At 43.8% G+C, this 21648-nt stretch overlaps 1 protein-coding gene across 3 annotated transcripts in view; it reads left to right on the plus strand.

Annotated features, from left to right (window-relative positions):
• mtm1 (myotubularin 1) overlaps window positions 1-21648 on the plus strand; it is a 145989-nt gene that overhangs the window by 33785 nt on the left and 90556 nt on the right. For all 3 annotated transcript variants that reach the window (XM_070882840.1, XM_070882843.1, XM_070882842.1), the window contains exons 3-5: window positions 1279-1333; window positions 1618-1712; window positions 17345-17455. In XM_070882840.1, the coding sequence (XP_070738941.1) occupies window positions 1279-1333; window positions 1618-1712; window positions 17345-17455 (261 nt within the window). The remainder of the gene's footprint in view (window positions 1-1278; window positions 1334-1617; window positions 1713-17344; window positions 17456-21648) is intronic.

A 21648-nucleotide genomic window follows, 5' to 3' on the forward strand; every position in this document is an offset into this window, starting at 1 on the left:
GTAGTGTAACAAAATTTGCAGATGACACAAAGATTAGTGGGAAAGCGGGTTGTGTAGAGGACACAGAGAGGCTGCAAAGAGATTTAGATAGGTTAAGCGAATGGGCTAAGGTTTGGCAGATGGAATACAATGTCGGAAAGTGTGAGGTCATCCACCTTGGGGAAAAAAACAGTAAAAGGGAATATTATTTGAATGGGGAGAAATTACAACATGCTGCAGTGCAGAGGGACCTGGGGGTCCTTGTGCATGAAATTTATTCATTGCCAATCTTTCCAATTCTTTGTCAGATCATTTTGTCAGATTACAAACGCCAGAGGTCACCTTGCACACATCAAGGATCACTCTGCACCAATGCTCTTAGCCAAAAGGCCTAGAGCCACTGCACCGTTCCTGGAAGTACTGCAATACCAGGTTCGTGTCGTGGAGGTGGATGGGTCAGGCCCCCCCCCCCCCCCACACACACACACACACACACACACACACACACACACACACACACCTCCGTGGAGGTGGATGGGTCAAGCCACCCCACCCCAAAAAGTTAGTTTGCAGGTGCAGCAGCTAATCAGGAAGGCGAATGGAATGTTGGCCTTCATTGCGAGAGGGATGGAGTACAAAAGCAGGGAGATCCTTCTGCAACTGTATAGGGTATTGGTGAGGCCGCACCTGGAGTACTGCGTGCAGTTTTGGTCACCTTACTTAAGGAAGGATATACTAGCTTTGGAGGGGGTACAGAGACGATTCACGAGGCTGATTCCGGAGATGAGGGGTGTTACCTTATGATGATAGATTGAGTAGACTGGGTCTTTACTCGTTGGAGTTCAGAAGGATGAGGGGTGATCTTATAGAAACATTTAAAATAATGAAAGGGATAGACAAGATAGAGGTGGAGAGGTTGTTTCCACTGGTCGTAGAGTCTAGAACTAGTGGGCACAGCCTCAAAATACGGGGGAGCCAATTTAAAACTGAGTTGAGAAGGAATTTCTTCTCCCAGAGGGTTGTGAATCTGTGGAATTCTCTGCCCAAGGAAGCAGTTGAGGCTAGCTCATTAAATGTATTCAAGTCACAGATAGATAGATTTTTAACCATTAAGGGTTACGGGGAGCGGGTGGGTAAGTGGAGCTGAGTCCACGGCCAGATCAGTCATGATCTTGTTAAATGGCGGAGCAGGCTCGAGGGCCTCGATGGCCTACTCCTGTTCCTAATTCTTATGTTCTTATGTAAAGAAAATTAGCACACCAAACCATTTGAGAGATTAATTTGGCATTTCTTTTTCAGGCACAACAAACAGAGGAAGTACCACTGTTGGCAGGAGAAGATGTTAAAAGTAAAGGTGAGACTGCATTGACAGTAATTTTGTCTGGCAATATTCCATTCTATTCACTCTATATTTGTAACTTAATAAGTGTAATTTTGAGATCTAAGTACTAAACTTCTGCTTTTTAAGAATGATCTCTTATCAGAACTACTGCATCCACAGTTTTCAAGATGTGTATTAATCATTTAAACAAAATGCATTCTAACACACATAGTGTTTAAAAAATATATGTAATAGAAATGTACTTTTTTGTGGTTGCTAGCTTCTAACTAATGTGAATTATTTTTCCTGCTTCATAGAAAAGGATGTCATCTACATTTGTCACTTTAATGGGCCTAAAAAGGGAGTGGTGTATATTACAAACTACAGGCTTTACTTTAAGTGTATTGAAATGGTAAGTCCTGATTTTTATTTTCTTACATTGTAGCAAGTCTTCAGTTTTTATATTCTACTGTGGCGAGCATTACTGATGAAAGTCCATATCTTCATGCGTGAAGTTAAACAACTGTGACCTCTTATCTTTGGCTGTATTCTCACTGACATTCTTGGTGTCACCATTTCCCTATAGCTTACATAGAAATCTCCTTCTCCTCTACTACCTCCAAGAAGCTCGGACTCCTATTTAAAGCCAACGGCATCTTCTCTCCTCAACAAGTTTATGAAGCGAAACTTTAATCAAGACTTGAATACTGCTCCCACATATGGAGAGGCTCTGTTTCTTTCCCCCGCCCAAGTTTTTCACCTTTCCTGTCCTGAAGGCTCAGACACTTGCTGAATTAGATTTTAGTGGTCCCTGCAGTTCTAATATAAGTAGCCATTCTTCACACGCGAGCCTGGGCAGTGAGCATGGGAAAGCTATTTGACTGGAGGCAATGCATCCATGCTCAATCTTGTTCTCGTCCAAGGTACAGGTGGGCACTTTCTAACAGGGGTCACTGGGAAGCAATCAGGAGGATGAACCCCGGCTAAGATCAACTGACTCAGCAACGACTGGGAATCGAACAACAATTGCATTTGATAGTGCCTTTAATGTAGATAATGGTTCCCTGATGCTTCACAGATGTAATTTTTTTTAAAGATACCAAGCCAAATGAGATATTAGAAGGGTTGACCAAAAGCTTGGTCAAAGAGGAGGGTTTTAAGGAGGAGAGGGAGGTGAAGGAGTTTGAGGAGTGAATTCCAGAGTGTAGGGCCGAGGTGACTGAAGGTATGGGCGCCAGTGGTGGGATGAAGGGAGAGGGGGATTATTTCAATCAAAAACCCTAATAACTGCCACTTGATTTCCCTTGCCTTTCTCTTCGCCCCCCCCCCCCCCCCCCCGGCCCCACCGCTGTTCTTTTTAGCTTTGCTAGTAGTCGGCAATCTAGGCTCCAGCCTTAAACACAAAATTAGACAACAAAACTAATTTGGTCAGTTACTTGTTTAGAATTTTCCTCCCCCTTCCATTCCATCTCTTTATTTCCTATCTCTTCTGAAGATGCTGAAGTAAACTTCACATGGGCAATGACAGATCACCACTGCGTTGCCCATGGGGCCATTCTCTATGACTGGTTTCAAACAGTGAGTGTGGGCAGGCTGATGGGGAGAATCACTACTGAGACTGATTCTATCATTATCCATAAATGCACACTCTTTAGTGAGGGTCACTGCAAGCAAGTGAATCCTGCTGGGACAATCAAGAGTGGGGACACCGAGTTAAAATTGAAAACTGCAGGAAAGCAAGGGTTACTGATGGCTAAGTTAGTCACGAAGGCACCGGCGAAAGCAGAAAATTTGCATTTCATAATCTGAAGCAAGTTAACTTACCACAAAATGTTCAATCATGCTCGCAACAGAAGGAAGCTAAAATGGTCACAACTGTGTTTTGTCTTGTTCCCTCGACGCTGAACGTTTCACTGCTTAAGTTTTTTTTTTATAGTGTCCTGTCTTGTTTAAAAACAAGTTCTAATTGTGGGCTGGAGTGCAAGGGCTGTTTTTTCAGTTTTTAATAAAAAGCAGTTTTGTGTTGGTTTATATATTAATTGAGTTTCACATTTTTTTCATATTGTACTTTCTGGAGATATGCATCGGCACATTGTCAGCTCCATCGTTGTACTTGGACAGGCTTGCATGTTGAGGATGTTTGATGCCTTTCCCAAGAGAACCGCTGATTATAGCATATAGTGATACTCTTACAACTGAACTTGGCAGTAAGTTTAGGAATATCTGATTTTCTGATATAGTTTTGCAATGGATATTTGAATTCAAAAGGAGGTTCCTGGTTCCAAGATTAAGGAATGGCTATCCAGTGAACACTTGGATGCTAAAAAATCAAGTGCAGCTTGTGTGCTCTTAGCTATGCTGGCAGGAGCAACGCGTGCCTGTATTGGTGGTCTCTTGGTAGATTTGTGTTACGTTGACTTGTGTCTAACACTTGTAGCTGACACATTGCTTCAGAATCATGTGGTAACATGTATTAGTGCACCTGTTGTACTTACCGACTGGTATGCGATTGATGTAGGTCGACAGGCGATGCTTTGGTGGGTCTGGCACTGTATTGGCACACCATCACTGTACATGCACAGATATGGTAGCACAGAATATCACTCACTGTCACAGTGGCATTAAATTTTGCAGGTCTCTGAGAGACGCCTCTAACGATTAGTCCAACTGTAATCTTGAAGCTAAACCTCGACGCCATGAACTCTACTCTTAGCTTAGTACTTAAACCGTGCCCTTGCTGCTGTGGTAGCAATTTTATTTGTTTGTGTGCGCGCGCGTGGTGTGTGTGTGCGCGCGTGGCGTGATGTGTAGAGGGGAAAAAACAGCTCAATGCAGTAGACTTCAGATAGAGATTCTGCCCCAGCACAACATTCCATTCAAGAGCTTGACATTTGAAGAATGTGGTATATTTTCTTGTAACATTACACTTCACAGTAGGCTTGCTGTTGACCGATGGATGCACAAATGTAAGCTGCTATAAATTATAACTAGGGCTGTTTAGATCAGAATTTTTTGTACAAATAGGTCACTTTGTTATTAATGCTAAACTTTTGTCAAATGTAGCGGAAGTGAGTTGAAAAAGTGGAAGAAAGCTTTTAGTTTCAAAAGCTCCAAAGACTAGTGAGAATATTTGCTTAGTAAAATTACCAGGTTGCTTTTGTAAGTATTATGAAAACTTGGCCTTTTCAAAATGGCTAGATTTCATGAAATGATGAGTGAAAACTGGGACTAATCTGACTGCCCCCTGTATAATTTAACTGGAAATGGGGATAGCCTTGGACAAGCTAGGGAGTCTTTAGTCAGCCCTTCACTAATGGAAACTCATAGATTCATTCAGTCTTTGCTACATGCAATATTGTTGAAATGGTGCTATTTCAGCTGTCGTAAAATTATCTGAATTCTAATAAATGAGACATGACCGTACAGGTACAACATCCTGAATCCGGCAACCTTGAGATCGAGGCCGTTCTGGCTTTCGGGTTTTTCCGGATTTTGAAAAAGAAATCCGACATCCCGAAACCAGCAACCTCGGGAGTTTTGGATTTTCCCAGATTTTCGGAGAAAAATCCGATGTCCCAAATACGGCAACCTCGGGGACGATTTTTGGATATTTCCGGTTTTCGGAGCAGAAAATCCGGCAACCTCAAGGACGATTTTTGGTATTTCCGGATTTCGAACACAATCCGATGTCACGAATACGGCAACCTCGGGGACGATTTTGGGTATTTCCGGATTTCGGAGACAATCTGATGTCTCGAATATGGCAACCTCGGGGATGATTTTCGGGGATTTCCGGATTTCGGAGAAAATCCGACGTCCCGAATCCCGCAACCTCGAGGCCGAGGCCGGGCTGGTTTTCGTATTTTTCCGATTTATATATGAAAAGATATATACTTTAAATATGAAAAGGAATGTATTCAAAGCATGAAATAGAATAAATAAAGATTTTTATTTGGTAAACAGAGTACAAGTATGAAACAATACAGGTACCCTGTAATGTATAAAGAATAATAATCTTCCTGTGATCCACTTCCTGGTGTAATTATAGGCTGTAGGGCACTCTGCTGCGATACCCTCTTAAACAATTAACATTAGTTGATATGTTTAAGTAATTTGGGCTTTTGTTTGATTTTTCCCAAATTTTATACACCTGCATTATTTCCTCTTTACTTACGCAGTTTCGTTGCTCTAGGGCGTTAATTAATTCACGACAAAGATTGATGGCTTTGTCAATGGACACTTTTTCCACTTGATTATCAACATCAGCATGATCATCCTCACTGCTTTCATCCTTTTCCTCTGGACGCAAATCCATGCCCACAATTTCTTCATCTGTCATTGCGTGCACAACGGGAGCATCATTGTCTATGTCCATGACTTCTGTGACATCGTCTTCATTCAATTCTAGCACAGCTTCACAAGTCAGCACTTTTGCATATTCTAAAAGTTCAGCAATCATTTCCTTCTCTTGACACATGAAAACCTTAAGTCATTAGCAGCATCATCGTCATCTTCACTAAATAGTTGCTGGCCAGAGGTTATGCCAAGCATTAGTCACGGTGTCTCTAGTTACCTCATTCCATGCATCCGTAGTTGCCCATATGGAGTCCTTCACAGAGAAACCTTTTGAGAATGCTGTCATCCCCATGCCTCTGTTCACAGCACTAAGCAAGCACCTTATGAATTTGTTTTTGTAGAGACACTTCATTGATCTCAAAATTCCTTGGTCTATTGGCTGTACCAGTGATGTTGCATTGGGATGTAAGTAGATTCCATGGACATTATCCTTTACTTGAAGTTCAGCATCAGGATGTGCTGAGCAATAGTCTAGCAGCAAGAATATTTTGCAGTTTTCTTCAAGGCCAGCTGCCCTACAATGAGCACTTGCCTAAGGGACAAAATACTTCTCAGACCAGTTCAGAAAAATTACCCTGGTTACCCATGTTCTCTTATTAGCATAATACTGCACTGGCAATACACTCATGCCCTTGAAATATCTTGGACGCTGGCTTTTCCCGATTACCATAAGCTTACACTTACGTATCCCAGCCGCATTTGCACAAGCAAGCACAGTCAATCTATCTTTGGCGTCTTTTACACCTGCTGGCTGCGATTCTTCTGCTGTTGCTAATGTCTTTCTCAGTATATAGCGCCAAAATAGTGCTGTCTTGTCGGCATTATAGATTTGCTCAGCCCAAAAGGTTTTCACCAGTAGTTAGTTTGATGAACTCATCTATATAACCTTTAGCTGCCTCATGACCTGCTGAGGCTTTTTCACCACACACTTTCAATTGCCTGATCCCATGACGCCTTTTAAATTTGGTTAGTCAACCTGAAGAGTAGTCGCATGGAGTTTCAATCTCCAGTTCTGCGTCGAACATCTTGGCTTGTTGGATCACCATTGGGCCAGACAATACAACCTTTTCACTTCTCGGTCACCACCACTCCATTATTATGATCTAACTCATCACTTTTAGGCTTGTGCATAGTTTTTCTCTTACTCATTTCTTTCTGAACATCACTTTCTGCATAAAACTTTATGATCTGTTCTTCCTATTTTTTTTAATCATAAATGGTGGTGATTCCAACACCACACTCCTCACTCAATCTTCTCACTGAAGCACCTCTATCTAATCTCTGGAGTAACTCCACTTTCTTGGCAATTGACAATGAATTATGCTTCCTCTTTGCACTACCTGTATCACCCATTGGGCTATCTGTTGGCCTTTTTGACATGGTTCCAATGGCAAACAACACAAATTCACAGTACCTTTTAAATAGGAAAAAACACCACGGCACTTGAGTCAGGTCGGTTGGGGCCTGGTCGAGGGGGGTAGGTGGGTCAGGTTGGCTCGGGTCGCGGCGGGGTCGTGGGTCATTCCGAAAGGCTTGGACCAATCGCAGGTCTGTAATGTCCGGTTTTCAGACAAGATTTACGGATTCTGGCCGACTCCTTCTGCGATGCGCAAAATGTCCGGTTTTCAGGCACATCCGGTTTTTGGAATTCCAGATTGGGGACGTTGTACCCGTAATACTTAGTGAGAAATCAGACTTTCTTTTTCAATTCTGCTGAAATGTTTTGCAGTCTTGTACTCAGAGGCAGGAGGCAAAGGGTACTGTTTGATGGGTGGTTTTGTGACTGGAAGGCTGTTTCCAGTGGGGTTCCACAGGGCTCAGTACTAGGTCCCTTGCTTTTTGTGGTATAAATCAATGATTTAGACTCGAATGTAGGGGGTGTGACAAAGAAGTTTGCGGATGATACAAAAATTGTCCGTGTGGTTGATGATGAAGAAAAAAGCTTTAGACTGCAGGAAGATATCAATGAACTGGTCAGGTGGGCAGAACAGTGGTAAATGGAATTCAATCCTGAGAAGTGTGAGGTAATGCATTTGGGGAGGGCTAACAAGGGAAGGGAATACATATTAAATGGTAGGACATTGAGAAGTGTAGAGGAACAAAGGAACCTTGGAGTGCATGTCCACATATCCCTGAAAGGTAGCAGGGCAGGTAAACATATAAGAACATAAGAATTAGGAACAGGAGCAGGCCATCTAGCCCCTCGATGCTGCTCCGCCACTCAACAAGATCATGGCTGATCTGGCCGTGGATTCAGCTCCACTTACCCGCCCGTTCCCCATAACCCTTAATTCCCTTATTGGTTAAAAATCTTATCTATCTGTGATTTGAATACATTCAATGAGCTAGCCTCAACTGCTTCCCTGGGCAGAGAATTCCACAGATTCACAATTTTCTGGGAGAAGAAATTCCTTCTCAACTCGGTTTTAAATTGGCTTCCCCGTATTTTGAGGCTGTGCCCCCTAGTTCTAGTCTCCCCGACCAGTGGAAACAACCTCTCTGCCTCTATCTTATCTATCCCTTTCATTATTTTAAATGTTTCTATAAGATCACCCCTCATCCTTCTGAACTCCAACGAGTAAAGATCCAGTCTACTCAATCCATCATCATAAGGTAACCCCCTCATCTCCGGAATCAACCTAGTGAATCGTCTCTGTACCCCCTCCAAAGCTAGTATATCCTTCCTGAAGTAAGGTGACCAAAACTGCACGCAGTACTCCAGGTGCGGCCTCACCAATACCCTGTACAGGTGCAGCAGGACCTCCCTGCTTTTGTACTCCATCCCTCTTGCAATGAAGGCCAACATTCCATTCGCCTTCCTGATTACCTGCTGCACCTGCAACTAACTTTTTGGAATTCATGCACAAGGACCCCCAGGTCCCTCTGCACCACAGCATGTTGTAATTTCTCCCCATTCAAATAATATTCCCTTTTACCGTGGTTAAGAAGGCATACGGAATACTTGCTTTTATTAGCCGAGGCATAGAATGCAAGAGGAGGGAGGTTATGCTTGAACTGTATAAAACACTAGTTAGGCCACAGCTCGAGTACTGCATGCAGTTCTGGTCACCACATTAAAGGAACGATGTGATTGCACTAGAGAGGGTACAGAGGAGATTTACAAGGATGTTGCCTGGACTGGAGAATTTTAGCTATGAGAAAAGATTGGATAGGCTGGAGTTTTCTTTGGAACAGAGGAGGCCGAGGGGTAACCTAATTGAGGTATGTAAAATTATGAGGGGCTTCGATAGGTTAGGAAGGACCTATTTCCCTTAGCAGAGGTGTCAACAATCAGGGGCATAGATTCAAAGTAATTGGTAGGAGGTTTAGAGGGGATTTGATGATGAATATTTTCACCCTGAGGGTGATGGGGGTCTGGAACTCACTGCCTGAAAGGGTGGTAGAGGCAGAAACCCTCATCACATTTAAAAAGTACTTGGCTTTAAGAACAGAAGGAAATAGGAGCAGGAGTAGGCTATTTGGCCCCTCGAGCCTGCTCTGCCATTCAATAAGATCTGATCATGGACTCAGCTCCACTTCCCTGCCCGCTCCTCATAACCCCCCTTATCGCTCAAAAATCTCCACCTTAAATATATTCAATTAACCAGCCTCCACATCTCTCTGGGGCAGAAAATTCCATAGATTTACAACCCTGTGAGAAGAAATTTCTCTACATCTCTGTTTTAAATGGGTGGCCCTTTATTTTATGTCCCCTAGTTTTTGTTTCCCCTATGAGTGGAAATATTCTCTGCAACCATCTTGTCGAGCCCCTTCATTATCTTATAAGTTTCAATAAGATCACCTCTCATTCTTATGAACTCCAATGTGTATAGGCTCAACCTATCCTCATAAGTCAACCCCCTCATCTCCGGAATCAACCTAGTGAACCTCTGAACAGCCTCCAATGCAAGTATATCCTTTCTTTTAAATACAGAGATCAAAACTGTATGCAGCAGTACTCCAGGTGTGGCCTCATCGATACCAGTTGTAGCAGGACCTCTCTGCTTTGATACTCTCTTCCCCCTTGCAATAAAGGCCAACATTCCATTTGCCTTCCTGATTACTTGCTGCACCTGCATACTAACTTTTTGTGTTTCATGCACAAGGACTCCCAGGTCCCTCTGTACTGCAGCACTTTGCAATTTTTGTCCATTTAGATTATGTTGCTTTTCTAATATTTCTGATAAAGTGGACAACCTCACATTTTCCCACATTATACTCCATCTGCCAAATTTTTGCCCACTCATTTAGCCTGTCTATATCCCTTTGCAGATTTTTTGTGTCCTCCTCTGTACAGTTTTAGCAGGACTTCTCACAATTTGCTTTCCCACCCGTCTTTGTAGCAAACTTGGCTACATTACACTCGGTCCCTTCATCCAAGTCATTAATATAGATTGTAAATAGTTGGGGTCCCAGCACCGATCCCTGCGGCACCCCACTAGTCACTGTTTGCCACCGGAAAATGACCCATTTATCCCGACTCTCTGTTTTCTGTTAGTTAGCCAATCCTCTATCCATGCTAATATATTACCCCCAACCCCGTGAACTTTTATCTTGTGCAGTAACCTTTTATGTGGCACCTTATCGCATGCCTTCTGGAAATCCAAATACACCATTGATTCTCCCTTATCCACCCTGCATCCCATATGGATTTGAAGTGCCGTAACCTACAAGGTTACGGACCAAGAGCTGGAAAGTGGGATTAGGCGGGATAGTTCTTTGTCGGCCAGCACGATCACGATGGGCCAAAATGGCCTCCTTCCGTGCTGTAAATGTCTGATTCTTTTTCCATGATATTTGTAAATTATATGCGGAATATTGATGTCCAACTTCTGCATCTGTAGACTTGCCCTACATCTTGAGGTGAAGTTTTACAATCTTAATAACATCCTTTATTGCTTTTGTTTAGTTATTAACCCGTAGCAGTCACTAGTTCCAGGCTGCTTGGGCCTTAAGCTCTGGAACTCCTTCCCTAAACCCCTCCGCCTCTCTATCTCTCTTTCCTCCTTTAAGACGCTCCTTAAAACCTACCTCTTTAAACAAGTTTTTGGTCATCTGCCGTCATTTCTTATGTGGCTTGGTGTCAGATTTATCCGTTTTGTCTTATAACACTGCTGTGAAGTGCATTGGGATGTTTTACTACTTTAAAGGTGCTATATAAATAAAAGTTGTTAGTGTTGAATTTGTGTACTCCAAATTAGTTACTTTGTTGATGTTTTACACACAGGTAAATATTGTACAGCATTGCAGAAATTCCACTGAAATATTGGGGATCATCTAACTAATATCAATGCAGTATTCACCAACAAACACGTAGAAATGTTTTTATTTAGGATTTATTTTTATTATTACAGCTATTCTGTCACTTTTCCCTGGTCTCCATTTTGTCTTTCATTTTTTTCTATTATTTCTCATCAATATATTATACTTTTACACTAAAACACATTTCCATTTGTTTTTACTTATCTGTCTGCTGCCTCCATCCAGCAAAGCCTCTAGCCACCTCTAGCTACAGTGAAATTGGTTTCCAGCTGAAACTTTCTTTTGCCCGTTAGTTTGTGTTTCATTTTATTTAAAAAAAGGTTTGACCTGGTTGCACCATTACAAGAAGGGGTTAAACTTTGTACACAATTTTAAAACGCCACAAGTGCTGCAAGAAACCTAGTTAGTGGCACAGAGCTAGGATCTGCTGGTACAGGCTATCTCATCAGTGATGCTGGAAGGGTGAGGGAAAAGTTGTTAGTCTGATTAAAATGAGCACTTCAGTACCTACTGATTTGAGCATTCAGCACTCTAGATAGTACTTGATGTAAACTAAAGATAGTATTTGTTCACTTCAACAAAGATTGATTGTTTGCAGACGATCACCCTGTTTCATGGAGTGCTGATGCAGTTTATAATGTCGGAATATTTCACTAACTGGAGGGAGCGAAATTTAGAGGAAAAATAAAATTGAAAGCATTTTAAATTGGATATGCTTCTAAAATGCTAAAAGAACTCTATGCTTCCACTATATGAATACACCAAAAGTTGCCGCCTGTCTAGGCTCCCTCCACGCACAGCTTTTTAATTAGGGCTCTGTTGAATGCTCGGTTATATTCTGCTGCCCAATAGTAAATCTGACTTATTGGTGAATGTGTTGTACTTGATTTTGTTTTCATCTGTCATTTTACATTTTATTCCAACTTCTCACAGAAGACGATAGACATTCTGTCTGGTGTAAGGCCGCACTTTGGAAACTTGCCCGTGCCCATTCTCTGTGTGAACCGAGGTAGCGGTAGCCTTTTGAAGACTGGAAGGGGTATTGTGGCCAAGCCCAGTGCTTTCACCTGATGCCCGCGTGCACTGTCCACGAGAGGCAACTGTCACAGCAGGGGAATCCCAGATGATTCCCCCCCCCCCTCCCCCCCCGGCCAGCATGGGGATGCTGAGGCCAATTAGAATGTCCATGTAACATCACCCTGGTTAAGGTTGACAAACTGAGAATAGGCCAGAGATTTCATCCACGGCCTTCCTGGTATGTATAGGCTCTATTCTATGCCGTGTGAACCTAAGCCAGTGGATAAATAAATCTGAAATTTGAAAGGGCATCCAAACCAATAGGCTCAATTTTCCCCGAGCCAGTTTTCTGGCGTACTTGCCCGAGTTGCGCCGCTTAATCACGTGAATAGACACGCCAGGAAAATATTTTCGTAGTTTCCCCGATGTTTGGCCTCTAAGCTGTAGCAGCGCAGCGTGGCCAGTCGCCTTGGGGGATGGAGTCTGCGATCTGCACTGGAAAAAAGAGCCGGGCCTTCTGTGCATGCGCGGAGGAAAAAAGTGACATTCTTGACGTCGCTGAAATGGCCGCGCATGCGCAGTAGAGTTCAGAGTCCAAGACTTTCCTCAGCTTCATATAGTGAGGAACCTTTGAGGTCTGTCAACAAGTAATGGTTAGGTGACAGTGCAATAGATTTCAAGAAGCTGTAGATTATAACACAGCCTCCCCCCGAGCCTCTCCGGTGCCTTCCATCCGCTCTGTGGCCCCCGATGTCGGCCAGTTCGCTGTTCTCTCTTTCCCCCTCCCCCCCCCGACCCCCCCAGCTCCCGGTCTGCTCCCTAGCCCTAGCCAAAGAGCTTGCCGTTGCATTCTCCTGCCCCTAGCCCAGGCCAAGTTGCTTCCCAGTCCGCTCCCCTGTCCTAGCCCAGGTTGAGTGGTCACCTCCTTCCCGGTCCCCACACCTAACTACCTAACTACACTCGAAAGACCCCCCCCCCACTTCCACTCCCACTCCCTCCCCCCACACCTCTCTTCCTCTCTCCCTCTCTTTTACCTTTCCTGCTGCTGCTGTCCGGGCATCTGCTGCACTTACCTGCGCCGATTTCTTTAACTCCGCAAGGGTTTTCTCGAGTGGCCACATATGCTGGCCTAAGTAGAAATGGAGTAAGTATTAGCTGGCAAAGTTGCCTAAATGGCCAGAATTGGCGTAGGTGGCTGGTAACGTCCCCTTTTGAGGAAAAAAAAGTACCTAAAAAAAAAAAGTAACTAAGTCAGATGCAAATTGATTGGGGAAACTGGGGATTTTTAAATTAGGCCATACAGCCTGCGCCAAAAAAAACAGAGCAAATACTGGGGAAAATTGAGCCCTATAAAAGCGTTCTAGTTTTAATATATATATATATGGCTAATAATTTCTTTATTTAAGAAAAGTTGTGGTAAGCTTTTGGTTCAGTTTTTTTTTAAAAGCCACTAATCACTGCAAGAGAAGCTTCCTACTTTGGGTAGAAATCATTGTTTGTGCTATTTCCTTTTCTGGGTTTGGCAGACCGGTTTAGAATTGAGACAAACACATGTATAGTATTTTCTTTCTTAAAAGCTCACTACTTTGTGACTATGCTCTAGACAGAAATATTGTTTTAATCCTTGTGGTTTAAACTGGGGTATTCAAGATATTCTAAATGTTATGCAAGTGTAAACTTGGGCAGTATTGAGACATGGTTCTTGTTCTGGAATGTTATATGTATTCAGTGTAACTAAGCTTGAATAGCAAACCGTCATAGCTGAAACATGCATCATGTGTGTAAGAACCATTTTGGTCCAATAAGATTTTTTTTCAAAACTATGTGACTAAGTTTTCTGGTATTTAGTTGTATTATTTTTTGTTTTGTGGTAAACTACAAGTCAAAGTGACATCAACATTTTTACTATAGTCACAAGAGTTTAAAGATATCTAGCAGAATTCCCTGATCATTGACTAATTCCATTCTGAGCAGAATTCCCTCGTCCCTGAATAATCCCATGCTGCATGAGAACATCCACATCTGGAATGGTGTGATGTGCAAAAAGCTGCGTGAATAGCAGGACAAACGTCCTTGCATTGCTAATGCAGAAGCAAATCCCCAATTCTAAAATGGTGCTGAAAGAGCTCACTGCATCAAAAACTGGCACACATCTCTACATTTTGCTCCTGTCCTCTCCTGTTAACTTCTTTCAGGGGTTGTCACTTGTCCTCTGCTGTTTCATCCAATTGACCATCATTCATGTGTGAGCCATAACCAAGAGTGTCAGCGGGCTATTCGGTCATGAGGGCATCGCAGTCGAGCCCCTTGGCCTCACCCGACAGGCACTTCCACTATCGGTTACTAGGTAATGATAGTGAGCAGGGATTGAACCCATTTCTGTCTCCCTAATTAAGCATAACTAAGACCAATTTCTAATGCTGTATTGCTACCACATTGAGACCAGATAACAAAGCATAGATATGGGAGCAACCTGGTCTGTGGCTCAGCTGGCCACTGGATAAATTCACTAAGCCATTTGAGGAGTCACATTTGGTCAGGGCTTAAATTTTAATAGTTGAAACTTATTCACTTAAAGATCATTTGTACATTACAGCAGAAAGACACTTGCGTAGTCTGGTTGTTTTTAAGAATCTTCAATCAGAGAATCTTAACCCCGGTGATGGCACATTTGATTTCCTGTTTTCTAAATGCTAATTTCTGAAAAATAATGACTACACTTCAAAAGTAATTTAAATAAAAACAAAATGCTGGAAATACTCAGCATCTGTGGAGAGAGTTAACGTTTCAGATCGATGACCTTTCGTAGGGTCATAACCTATTGACTATGAAGTACTTTGGGATATACTGATCATGTGAAAGGCGCTATATAAATGCATGTTTAAAAATATATATATTCTAATTGTGTCAGACTTGCAGCTGGTAACCTCTTCAATGTTTTTCTTGTTGCTTTTTGAGAGTTTGTGTTGCCTTTTTAATGTGTGTGTGATTCTATGGTTTTAGTATGACTGGCCTGAACGGTCAGCCTGAATTCTTTAAATGAAGTGATCTATGTGCTAATTTCTTTAAAACAAATAAGATATAGGTGATATTGCACTGAGCAGTGCTATCTCTTAACTTCATGAATTAATTTAACCTCCCACTTCAACAATTTTTGGCTCGGTCACATTTCTCTCAACATGTTCAACCACTGGAATATTGCGAGCTTGAAGGGTGACACCTGGCTTTTGTTTCTCTAGATTACATCAGAGTTGCTGTTGTCCAAAAGCCTTTGCATCTCTCAAAATTGTTTCTATCTCTCTCTCTCTCTTGATATATTTTTAAAAAATCCTATTCACCCCACTATAAGCAAACTTATACCCAGTTGTAGATGAGCAGAAATGTTCTCCAATTCAATATTGGGAAGACTGAAGCCATTGTTTTCGGTCCCCGTCACAAACTCCGTTCCCTAGCCACTGACTCCATCCCTCTCCCCAACTTCTGTCTGAGGCTGAACCAGACTGTTCGCAACCTTGGTGTCATATTTGATCCTGAACTGAGCTTTCAACCACATATCCATAGCATAACTAAGACCACCTATTTCCACCTCCATAACATCGCCCGTCTCCGCCCTTACTGCAGCTCATTCGCTGTTGAAGCCCTCATCCATGCTTTTGTTACCTCTACACTTGACTATTCCAACGCACACCTGGCTGGCCTCCCATATTCTACCCTACATAAACTTGAGGTGATCCAAAACTCAGCTGCACGTGTCCTAACTCACACCAAGTCCCGTTCATCCATCACCCCTGTGCTCGCTGACCTACATTGGCTCCTGGTTAAGCAATGCCTCGATTTCAAAATTCTCATCCTTGTTTTCAAATCCCTTCATGGCCTCTTTTCCCCCCCCCCCCCCACCTTATCTCTGTAATCTCCCTCCCCCCCCCCCCCCCCCCCAAAGATGCCTGCGCTCCTCTAATTCTGCCCTCTTGAGCATCTCTGATTATAATCACTCAACCATTGGTGGCTGTGCCTTCTGTTGCCAAGGCCCTAATTTCCGGAATTCCCTGCCTAAACCTCTCTGCCTGTCTTTCCTCCTTCAAGACGCTCCTTAAAACCTACCTCTTTGACACCTGCGCTAATTTCTCCTTATGCTGCTCGGTGTAAAATTTTTTGTCTTATACTACTCCTGTGAAGCGATTTGGGACATTTCACTATGTTAAAGGCACCATATAAATACAAGTTGTTGTTAAATGGTCAGACTTGGATGGCAGTCGCAGAATATTGAAATCCAAACAACTAAGTAGAATGTTCATTCATTCTGTGTTCGAATAAATTCAATGTTCAGTTAAATTGTGTTCTTATGGTTTGTGATATTATCTGAATTCCTCATGTTTCAGCATAATGGGGTACAGAAGGAGGCAAATATGACCAGGACCAGACATGTCATCCTCGTAGTTCTAGCGAATGTGAAAAGGCTTGGGAAATTTGTGCAGGGGTGGAAGTGAGCAAGCTCACAGCAGCATCTGCATCTGGCCCGAATGCATGTTTCAGCAACCCTGGTTCAGTAGACAATTAAACCTGCATCTTAGCTTCTTTATACTCAAGAAATTCCCAGCAATTATAATCAGAGAGCGTTTTAAATGCAGGTAGCTGAGATGTCGACATTATATATGTTTTTCAGGAATCAAATATCTGGTTTAAGAGAAGCAATTTTAATACACTTAATGCATGTAAAAGTACCACAGTATCTCCTCTCAACACCCTTCCTAACTTGGGTTACTTTCAAAGTGTACATGGTGCATCCCTTGCACTGGAGATGGTCTCCCCTCCCTTTTAAAATTCTGTTGATGCAGTAGTTTAACGAGACATAACGCAGAAAAAAACCCACAGCAAACAAACAATATTCTGAAATGTGCAAGATAGGAAGCTGCAACTTCCTCTGCTCCTATCTTTCTTCCTTGCTGTGTCAAGTTCTCGCTCCAACGAATGCTGAAAGCTTTCTAAGATTCGGAAATTACTTTGATGTAACCTGCTCAAAACTATGTCGACATTGGTGAAGATGAATGCCATAAAATAGAATTAAAGAACCATGTCTCTGGATATCTTTAAAAATACTGATTTTATTTTGATGCAGAAACAGGTTTTCAGTAGGTTAATGGATAATTTAATATGGGATGCAGTGCATAAAGGCATCTTATGCTTCTCAACTGTTTTATTTTGATTAGAAGTTTGCACACATGTTGGCAGATGTTTAATGACATCTATGAAAACGTCGAACCATATTTCATCACATGAAGAATAATTAATTACTGAAAGATTTTAGTGTAATTTACGCTGTCAGGTGCTAAGGTTAACTTGAGGCAAGTGATGCAATGGAATGTGTTGAAAACTTGTGCTATTTATATACTTTTTTTTGCTTTTACACAGGACCCTGTGATGACCCTTGACATCCCTCTGGGGGTGATCAGTCGAGTTGAAAAGATAGGTGGCCAATCGAGCCGAGGTGAAAATTCTTACGGATTGGAAATTACTTGCAAAGTAAGGCTCTTATAATGGGGAAAACGATTATGGGCTGTAGTATTTCTTTACACATTGATATAAAAATGGCCCTCAAAGCAGTAATCTCGGCACCATGTACCAGTGTTGTTTGTCATTGCCATCTGTCTGCTTCATCTGAGTTTTATGCACCTGTTCAAATGCAGTGTTAGCCACTATTTGACGGACCAGGATTTGGGGGCTATACAGTGGGGCTTGGGAGAATTTCTGCATAATTCCTCCAAGTCTTAACTGCTCGCAACAAGCAAGAGTCACATTTTCTGATTGTTCTAATTGCTTTTGGCTACATCCTCTTGCGTATCAAATATAAAAATATGGGGAAGATGCAAAATCTAGCTGGAAAGTTGAAGGGAACTTGAAAGTGTCATTGCAGCAAAGCACTGAACGGAATGCAAGACGACAGTTGGATTGATGAAGCATTATCGCCTTGATCGAATGAAATGCATGTTGAGCTCCCCCTGTTGGCTCAGTGGGTAAATGCATCATCATAGGCAGTCCCTCGGAATCGAGGAAGACTTGCTTCCACTCCTGAAGCGAGTTCTTTGGTGGCTGAACAGTCCAATATGAGAGCCACAGACTCTGTCACAGGTGGGACAGATAGTCGTTGAGGGAAGGGGTGGGTGGGACTGGTTTGCTGCACGCTTTTTCCGCTGCCTGCGCTTGATTTCTGTATGCTCTGTGTTGAGACTCGAGGTGCTCAGCGCCCTCCAGGATGCACTTCCTCCACTTAGGGCGGTCTTGGGCTAGGGACTCCCAAGTGTCAGTGGGGATGTCGCACTTTATCGGGGAGGTTTTGGAGGTGTCCTTGTAACGTTTCCGCTGCCCACCTTTGGCTCGTTTGCCGTGAAGGAGCTCCGAGTAGAGCGCTTGCTTTGGGAGTCTCGTGTCTGGCATGCGAACTGTGTGGCCCGCCCAGCGGAGCTGATCGAGTGTGGTCAGTGCTTCAATGCTGGGGATGCTAGCCTGGATGAGGACGCTGATGTTGGTGCACCTGTCTTCCCAGGGGATTTGTAGGATCTTGCGGAGACATCGTTGGTGATATTTCTCCAGCAACTTGAAGTATCTGCTGTACATGGTCCATGTCTCTGAGCCACACAGGAGGCATTACTACAGCCCTGTAGACCATGAGCTTGGTGGCAATTTTAAGGGCCTTGTCTTCAAACACACTTTTCCTCAGGCGGCCGAAGGCTGCACTGACACACTGGAGGGTGGTGTTGGACCTCGTCGTCAATGCCTGCTCTTGTTGATAGGAGGCTCCCGAAATATGGGAAGTGGTCCACAGTGTCCAGGGCTGCGCAGTAGATTTGATGCATGGGGAGGCAGTGCTGTGTGGTGAGGACAGGCTGGTGGAGGACCTTTGTCTTACGGATGTTTAGCGTAAGGCCCATGCTTTTGTACGCCTCAGTAAATACGTCGACTATGTCCTGGAGTTCAGCCTCTGTAGGTGCACAGACGCAGGCGTCATCCGCGTACTATAGCTCGACAACAGAGGTTGGGGTGGTCTTGGACCTCGCCTGGAGCTGGCGCAGGTTGAACAGGTTCCCACTGGTTCTGTAGTTTAGTTCCACTCCAACGGGGAGCTTGTTGACTGTGAGGTGGAGCATGGCGGCGAGAAAGATTGGGTAAATGCACTGTGTGGTCGTCAGCCATAAAGATCAGGAAGCTTGGATCCCTGGTGTGTTGAGCTAGCCATGGCAGGGTGATGGTAGGAGCACTAGACTTGGCAAAACCATGTCCAGGCTAAGAAGGGGAAAAATTTGCAGGGTTCCTGCTTGTCCTCCTGCTATAAGCTCGGTCGTTGAGAATATTCAAGACAGAGATCGATAGATTTTTGGATATTAAGGGAATCAAGGGATATGGGGACAGTGCTGGAAAGTGGAGTTGAGGTAGAAGATCAGCCATGATCTTACTGAATGGCGGAGTAGGCTCGAGGGGCCGAATGGCCCACTCCTATTTCTTATGGGCTGAGGTTTGGCAGATGGAATACAATGTCGGAAAATGTGAGGTCATCCACCTTGGGGGGAAAAAAGAAACAGTAAAAGGGAATATTATTTGAATGGGGAGAAATTACAACATGCTGAGATGCAGAGGGACCTGGGGGTCCTTGTGCATGAATCCCAAAAAATTAGTTTGCAGATGCAGCAGTTAATCGGGAAGACGAATGGAATGTTGGCCTTCATTGCGAGAGGGATGGAGTACAAAAGCAGAGAGGTCCTGCTGCAACTGTACAGGGTATTGGTGAGGCCGCACCTGGAGTACTGCATGCAGTTTTGGTCACCTTACTTAAGGAAGGATATACTAACTTTGGAGGGGGGTACAGAGACGATTCACGAGGCTGATTCCGGAGATGAGGGGGTTACCTTATGATGATGGATTGAGTAGACTGGATCTTTACTCGTTGGAGTTCAGAAGGATGAGGGGTGATCTTATAGAAACATTTAAAATAATGAAAGGGATAGACAAGATAGAGGCAGAGAGGTTGTTTTCACTGGTCGGGGAGACTAGAACTAGGGGGCACAGCCTCAAAAAGCGAGGGAGCCAATTTAAAACCGAGTTGAGAAGGAATTTCTTCTCCCAGGGGGTTGTGAATCTGTGGAATTCTCTGCCCAGGGAAGCAGTTGAGGTTAGCTCATTGAATGTATTCAAGTCACAGATAGATAGATTTTTAACCAATAATGAAATTGAGGTTTATGGGGAGTGGGCGGGTAAGTGGAGCTGAGTCCACAGCCAGTTCAGCCATGATCTTGTTGAGTGGCAGAGCAGGCTCGAGGGGCTAGATGGCCTACTCCTGTTCCTAATTCTTATGTTCTTATGTTATGTATGTTAAGTGTGTGGATGTCAATATAGCAATTGGAATGGTTAATGGTGGCAATTGAGGAGGAAATTCTTCAGGGCAAGTAAGTTGTATTGTAGTGTAATTTCACAGACCATCCGAAACCCCCTTGAAGAAACTGTTGCCATATTTTATGTTTATTTTAAATTGCCGAATATAGAGGAGGGAGAGATGGGGGGAGGAGGGTGTCGGTCGAGGTTTTTAATCTCCCAACTTGTCATGTCCACTTCTGGTATTAAAAGACAGGTTGGAGGGTCAAGCGACTAACCTGCTGTTGAGAGGGGGGTGGGGGGGGTGATTCACCCCATCACCGAAGTGTACACGAGTCTGGGCCTTGCATTAAACATCAGTAGACAAAGGTTGTCTATCAACCTGCCCCCGCTACACAGTACTGCTCCCCGGTTGTCCAAGGTCTCGTCATGGATCTTAATAATGTGGAACACTTCCCGTACCTTGGGAGCCTACTATCAGCAAGGACAGACATCGATGAAGTCCAACAACGCCTTCAGAGTGCCAGCGCAGCCTTTGGCCGCCTGAGGAAAAGTGTTCGAAGACCAGGATCACAAACCCGACACCATGGTCTACAGAGCAGTAGTGATACCCGCTCTCCTATATGCTTCAGAGACATGGACTATATACAGTAGGCACCTCAAAGCACTGGAGAAGTAACACCATCGCTGCCTCTGCAAAATCCTGCAAATTTATTGGCAGGATAGACTCACCAACGGCAACGTTCTCTCTCAGGCCAACATCCCCAGCATCGAGATATTGAAGATGCTGGATCAGCTTCGATGGGTGGGCCACATTGTCCGCAGGCCCAATACTAGACTCCCAAAACAAGCGCTCTACTTCGAGCTACGTCATGGCAGGCAAGCCCTGGGAGGGCAGAGAAAACGCTTCAAGGACACCCTCAAAGCCTCCTTGGAAAAAATATAACACCCCTACTGACTCTTGGGAATCACTGGCCTAAGACTGCTCAAAATGAAGGAAAAGCATCCGAAAAGGCGCCAAACACTTTGAGTCTCATCGTCGGGAACACGCGAAAGCCAAGTACATACAGTGGAAGGAGAGTACGACAAATCAACCACCCCAGCCACCCATTCCTCCAACCACCGTCTGCCCCACCTGTGACAGAATCTGTAGATCCTGCATCGGTCTCAGTCACCTGAGAACTCATATTAATGTGGAAGCAAGCCATCCTCGACTCTGGCGGACTGCCTAAGAAGAAGTAGAAAAGTCATTTAAATGTTAGTGTGGCTGCGAGCCTCAGATTTTAACAGCCATTGAGATTTATTGGCTGCGGGCCAGGTTTCACAGGGCCAAAGAGAGGCGGGATCCAGCA

The sequence above is a fragment of the Pristiophorus japonicus genome, chromosome 6 (genome assembly GCF_044704955.1).
Source record: "Pristiophorus japonicus isolate sPriJap1 chromosome 6, sPriJap1.hap1, whole genome shotgun sequence".
Taxonomy (NCBI): Eukaryota; Metazoa; Chordata; class Chondrichthyes; family Pristiophoridae; genus Pristiophorus; species Pristiophorus japonicus.